This window comes from Hyaena hyaena, unplaced genomic scaffold, assembly GCF_003009895.1.
Source record: "Hyaena hyaena isolate Hyena2069 unplaced genomic scaffold, ASM300989v1 scaffold_3, whole genome shotgun sequence".
In the NCBI taxonomy this organism is placed as follows: domain Eukaryota; kingdom Metazoa; phylum Chordata; class Mammalia; order Carnivora; family Hyaenidae; genus Hyaena; species Hyaena hyaena.
Window position 1 is genome coordinate 9,104,998 of NW_024080635.1, and position 6,854 is coordinate 9,111,851.

The following is a 6,854-nucleotide window of genomic DNA, read 5'->3' on the forward strand; positions in this document are numbered from 1 at the left end:
ATCAAACCTGAATACTCTGCTGTTTTTTTGCTGATAATTGGTTAGTACCATTTTTAATGTGTAAAATTTCTAGTTTCTTGTTCCTGTCACCTTTCCTATTGGGGGAAAGAAGACAAAACACTAAAAAAGCTTCTTAGGTATTTGGGGAGATAGGTTCAAAATGCTCAGTGACTCATTCAGGCTTAGTTCTTTTTCTACATATTCTGTTGGTGGAGGGGTGCCGCCTTTAATTTGAGCAGTTTTTGTTTCCTCCTCAGGGTGTACTGCTTTAAAGTGTGCCTTATAGAATCTTTGACTAGTTAGAATTTATTAGTTTGCTGCTTTTTTTTAATGTTTGTTTTTGAGAGAGAGATCACATGAGCAGGGGAGGGGCAGAGAGAGGCAGGGACAGAGCATCTGAAGCTGGTTCTGTACTGACAGCGGAGAGCTCAGCGTGGGGCTTGAACTTAAAATTGTAAGACCTGACCTGAGGTTGCATGCTCAACCAACTGAGCCACCCAGGCTGTTGGTTTGCTTTTTGGTGGAAGCTAATTAGTGAGAGAGCACTACTTTTAAAATTCACAGCTTAGTACAGAATTTAATGCTTTGTTTCTGAAATTGCCAATGTATGAAACATCGGTAACTGATAAATTTATACCTTCTAAATACTTATTTTCATTCAGTTCTTATTAAATAAATGGTTGCCTCCAATTGAAAATAATTATAAAAATTGGTACGGTAGTTTGCCAAATTACAAGATTTCTCAGCAACTGGGGAGCTTTTGTAGACTTAATTTAGTTGCTTTAGGTGAAATAGTCAAAAGGTAATGTGATAAAGGGGAGAAATTAGCTTGTAGAGGAGGACTGATACAATCTTTGTTCAGATACTTTTTATCACTGAATGCACTTTATGGATAAAGCATTTTATTCTCTTTATCCAGAGAAGAAAAGGTTGTGTAAGGAAACAAAAAAGCTGTGGTGAGAAGGTGATACTTTGTTACTGAGTTACTTGAACTTTGATGTATGGCAGAGGCTGTTAGGTGGAACAACAGTTGAAGGACAGAGCGTAGAATGCTTTTGGTTACTGCTTCCCAGGTGAGGACTTGAGTCTTCATGAATCCACGCCTGTTCTGGGCTCTGTGATCTTAACTGTTCAGGTGGAGTATGTGTTAGGTGAAGTGTTGGTGGGGGAAACCTAGGTAGTTTTTGGTCAGTATCTTGTTCAGTTTCATTGACAACCTCATTTAGTAATGTCATTTGTCTTTAAGATTTTTATGGAAGAGTACTTTCAGATTTACATGTTGAATGCCATGTTTTTTATTTAAAACCAAATCCTGAAAAGCTTGTGTTCATATGGCACTTTTCCCAGGTGTGGATTTGCATCTTTGGTATGGCTCAACTTTGAGGGATTAGCTATTTGGAATTAAGGAGCAGCGGTAGGCAGCCCTAGAAGGCCTTTGACCTTTTATTTATTTATTTACTTGTTTATTTAATGTTTACTCAGTTTTGAGAGACAGAGAGAGGCTGGGGGGGCGATAGAGAGAGGGGAGACACAGAATTTGAAGCAGGTTCCAGGCTCCGAGCTGTCTGTGCAGAGCACGATGTGGGGCTTGAACCCACGAACCCTGAGATCATGACCTGAGCTGAAGTTGGCCACCCAGCCGACTGAGTAACCCAGGCGCCCCAATCCTCTTACCTTTTTAAAATAGAATAGTAGGATATCAGGTTTGTTTTCAATATAATTAGTGGGAGGAGCAGAGGAACAGGGAGAGGGAGAATCCCAAGAAGGCTCTGCACTGTCATTGCAGAGCCTGATGCAGGGCTTGAACTCACAAACCATGAGATCATGACCTGAGCTGAAGTTGGACACTTAACCTACTGAGCCACCCACATTCTTTTCCCAGTTCAGGTAGTTGTGAAGTAAATTGTTCATTAGTTGTATTAAGTAACACAGACCTGTTTTTGTAATTATGTCTAAAGTACTTCTTTACTTGCAAAATAAATTTATTTTTGCAATCTTGTATAGGCCATGGATGAAATGAATGGCAAAGAAATAGAAGGGGAAGAAATTGAAATAGTCTTAGCCAAGCCACCAGACAAGAAAAGGAAAGAGCGCCAAGCTGCTAGACAGGCTTCCAGAAGCACTGCGTGAGTCTACATTTTAATAAATACATCTCTGAACAAAGAATAACCTGGTAATAGAGATGCAGTTAATAAAAAATTAGGAATAGTCTTGACGTAAGCTAATTTGCTTTTTCTTTTCTCCCTTCCTTCCATTGCTAGGTATGAAGATTATTACTATCACCCTCCTCCTCGTATGCCACCTCCAATTAGAGGTCGGGGTCGTGGTGGGGGGAGAGGTGGATATGGCTACCCTCCAGATTACTATGGCTATGAAGATTACTATGATGATTACTATGGTTATGATTATCACGACTATCGTGGAGGCTATGAAGATCCCTACTACGGCTATGATGATGGCTATGCAGTAAGAGGAAGAGGAGGAGGAAGGGGAGGGCGAGGTGCTCCACCACCACCAAGGGGGCGGGGAGCACCACCTCCAAGAGGTAGAGCTGGCTATTCACAGAGGGGGGCACCTTTGGGACCACCAAGAGGATCTAGGGGTGGCAGAGGGGGTCCTGCACAACAGCAGAGAGGCCGTGGTTCCCGTGGATCTCGGGGCAATCGTGGGGGCAATGTAGGAGGCAAGAGAAAGGCAGACGGGTACAACCAGCCTGATTCCAAGCGCCGTCAGACCAACAACCAACAGAACTGGGGTTCCCAACCCATCGCTCAGCAGCCGCTTCAGCAAGGTGGTGACTATTCTGGTAACTATGGTTACAATAATGACAACCAAGAATTTTATCAGGATACTTATGGGCAACAGTGGAAATAGACAAGTGAGGGCTTGAAAATGATATTGGCAAGATCCGATTGGCTCTAGATCTACATTCTTCAAAAAAAATTGGCTTAACTGTTTCATCTTTAAGTAGCAGTTTGCTGCCATTTGTACTGGGCTGAAGAAATCACTATTGTATATATACTCAAGTCTTTTTATTTTTTTCCTCTTTTCATAAATGCTCTTGGACATTATTGGGCTTGCAGAGTTCCCTTATTCTGGGGGTTACAATGCTTTTATCGTTTCAGGCTTCATTTTAGCTTCAAAACCAACCTGAGCACACTGTTAAATCATGATTTTGCAGAACCTTTGGTTTTGGACAGTTTCATTTTTTTTGGATTTGGAATAGATTACATAGGAGTATGGAGTATGCTGTAAATAAAAATACAAGCTAGTGCTTTGTCTTAGTAGTTTTAAGAAATTAAAGCAAACAAATTTAAGTTTTCTTGTATTGAAAATAACCTATGATTGTATGTTTTGCATTCCTAGAAGTAGGTTAACTGTGTTTTTAAATTGTTATAACTTCACACCTTTTTGAAATCTGCCCTACAAAATTTGTTTGGCTTAAACGTCAAAGCCGTGACAATTTGTTCTTTGATGTGATTGTATTTCCAATTTCTTGTTCATGTAAGATTTCAATAAAACTAAAAAATCTATTCAAAACATTACCTATTTCAAATTCAATTGTGTCCTAAAACATTATTTTATTCGTAATCCTTGCGAGGAATATTGTTTTCAAATTATAACTGCCTATGTGAGTGATCAAATTCATGCAAAATTTCTTGTCTATTCCAATTGTATTGTGGCTATCAGACTGAGAATTAGTCTAAATTCTAGTATTTATTCCAAATAGCACTTTATTGATTGGTGTTCTCTCATAGTCTCTTCTAATTTTGAGATTTTTTCCTTTATTTTTATAAAACAGGTTCAAAGGCTTTTGAACATTCTTGCAGGCATTGGTTAATTTGCGTTAAATAAAATGGGGCTGGGGAAGCAGACTGCAATTTATTTTGACCCACACTCTTTCTATAAAGGATAATTTGTTGCCTGAAAACCATATTTGCTGGATAAGTGAATGTATAACAGGAAAAAATGTTAGTATTGTGGCGTCAATCGCACTGCGGACTAAACGTCAGTTTTAATGTATATGATTGTGACTATCACTTCAGTTACTGGTTTAGGAATATAATTTCCTATTGTAAATTTGCTTTGAAAAGCACTCATGCCTTATAAGAGAGGCTTAAAAATATCCGCTTCTGACTTTCTGTTAATACTTCTTACTTTCATTTGTTTTTTTTACTACCCTAGTGGCTAAAGTTTTTATTGGCCAAATTATAACACTTATTTCCCTGTTTGCTTTAGAAATTCTGAATTATTGCAATGACAGTTTTACTTGAGGATAAGAGGAACAAAGAATCCCAACTTTTGACAGTGCAGAAAATCAAATTGCCATAAAAATTTCCTTTCCGTTTTATTCTTAGGTGGGTCTAAAATGTTTTTAAAGTATAAAAATAAGCCATTAGAGAATAGCTAAAATGGACACACCTTTATTTTGTGTTTTGTTCCTGTTTGGTGTCTTTTATGATAGCAGTAGTCAGATATCAAAATCACAAGCCACTTAATATGAATGTGCTTAAGATCATATTTTGGGTTTCATGGCTTCTCTTTTGACTTCAAATAAGAAAATATTTACTGATGAAAGTCTGTATCTCATTTCTCTTTAAAAGCACACTATTATATATTTCAGTAAGTTAACAGACCTTATTAATACTCCTTTTGTTTTTGGAAACTCTTAAAGGAATTATGTAGTCTGTTGTATAGTATTTTCAAATTAACATGGGCATCTGTTTGGTAAAGCTTAGATCCATTTGTTTTTCTTATGCCCATGTATGCAAGTAAAGACACCAAACATACTTTAAATGCTGCTTTTAAACTTTGAAAATACAATCTGTAGTTATGACAATAAGCCTAAATTAGACTTCAATAAAATCCTGAATTTTCTTAGAAGAAAGCATCTACAAGTAAAACTTGAATTGTTTGTATTTTTAAAAAATTAGATGTTACCAGCTACAAAGTTGCTATGAAGAAAATTAAGAATGAGAAAAAGTGATTCTGAAACAGATTAATTTATTGTGCTTCCCCTACCCAATCTAAAATAGAAATCCTTGCAAAAACATAAGACTAAATAAATTTGGGTCCCATGTCAAAATCCTTTCCCTTAATTGCAAATAATTTTTTACTCTCATCTATTAAAATATGCCTGAATTGTCCCTCTAATATTGCTTTATAGGGTTTTTGCAGCTATTTTATTCAATAGAAAAGCACAACTTTTTGAGCATTAAATCTCATTTTAGAGCTTTTTCCCCTTGTTGATGTCTTGTAAACTATTGCTGTAGCAGCATTCAGGGAAAATAGATTCAGAGCTTAACTTTTCACAGAAATAAATCTATCTAATCTATAAACCTCAAATATGTCCATTGAGGAGGTCTTTATCTTAGATTTTCATTAGGTGTTTTATTTTAATGAAATTTTTTAATGAGTTCTGGGAAATTTCATTTCCTGCTCTTGTGATATCTTTTCTGTTCCCCAACTTAATTCATTTGCTTTTACTTATGAGCCTGCTACAGTAATGTGTGTTGGGAAATCTATTTACTTCATATTGAGGCCAACCTCTTCTTCATAGGTACCCTCCTCAGACTGACATAAATACACCCCTTCCCCATAATGGAATTCTAATTTTTATTTGATCACTCATTTATAGCAGTTGCTTAAATGTATGTATTTATATGATGGTGTTTTAATTTTTTTAAAAGCAAAAAAGTTCTAATAAGTTGCCAGATTTCTAATAAATTCAAGTTTATTTAATCAATTTATATGGAAACTGAGTTACTATGGTTCTGTAGTTAGTTTTTTAAGCGAAAGAATTCAGCGTAATTGTTTTTTAGTTTTCTTAGTTACTGGGGTTATTCTGCATAAGAAAGCCCAATGCTTTCTGCTAGTAGACAGTTTTCTCTCATTTGACTTTGAAATCTGACTTGGGAGGTGAACCCTCTTTTTAGAAAGAATAGCATGCATCAAAATAAATTCTATTTTAAATTCCAAGAGAAGAGACCTAAAATTCCATTCCTAGCATAAAGCCACATAATATTCTTGAAACTCATTACATCATTTGCCTCCTGCCCATTTGGATAATCATACCTACGTTTTATTAATTGTGTATTATTTGTAAAAGCCAAAACCCTTCCAGTAAATACTTGCTATAAGGCTATTTTTTGTCAATTATAAAGACTTCTACATATGCTAAAATTTTCAGTTTTGATTTTCCAAAGGATTTTGTTACATTGAGCTATCCAGTATTCTTAAAGAAAACCAACTGAAGTATGTGGAAGAAATGTTAATGTTAGTTTTGTCCCTTACCATGTGGCATTTCTTAAGTGAGCAGCTAATAAAAAGCCTTATAGAAAGAGTGCACTGGATTTATAAGTGTGTTTATGTTTCTCTAAGAATGGGAGCTTCTGTTAACTTAGTTCTGAGTAAGCGTGGGATTGGGTGACTGACTATAGAATTCAGAACTACAAATCCACTAACCAAGCATGTTTAGTTTTGCACTAGAAGTTTGTAATTAGTTCTGATTTTTGAAATGTAAACACCAAGCCTTAAAAATATTGCATATTTAATGTATTGGTCAGTAATTAATATTTATATTTAATTTGAAATAGTTACTGTTAATCTTTCTAGAATAGTTTTTTTTTCTTTGTAAATATATATTCATATGTATTTTTTATTTAGAGGTTACCAGAAGCTCTGGGTTTTTTTGTTTTGTTTTTGTTTTTTAACCATTTTCAGATGTTATCCAGAAATCTGCAAGTGTACTTTTCCTGTTTTAACTCCTTCCTTTTATCACCTGACTATCAGGGAAGCGAGGTTGAGGCTGCCCTGACCTGACATGTCATGATGTCGACTTGCTAGGTGGGGTT

General features: G+C 35.9%; 1 protein-coding gene across 5 annotated transcripts in view; it reads left to right on the top strand.

Moving 5' to 3' along the window:
• Window positions 1-3,545, top strand: part of HNRNPR (heterogeneous nuclear ribonucleoprotein R) — a 32,999-nt gene extending 29,454 nt beyond the window's left edge. For all 5 annotated transcript variants that reach the window (XM_039231657.1, XM_039231648.1, XM_039231665.1 and 2 more), the window contains 2 exons: window positions 2,005-2,126; window positions 2,262-3,545. In XM_039231657.1, the coding sequence (XP_039087588.1) occupies window positions 2,005-2,126; window positions 2,262-2,874 (735 nt within the window). In that variant the 3' untranslated portion in view covers window positions 2,875-3,545. The remainder of the gene's footprint in view (window positions 1-2,004; window positions 2,127-2,261) is intronic.
• The last annotated feature ends 3,309 nt before the right edge of the window (window positions 3,546-6,854 follow it).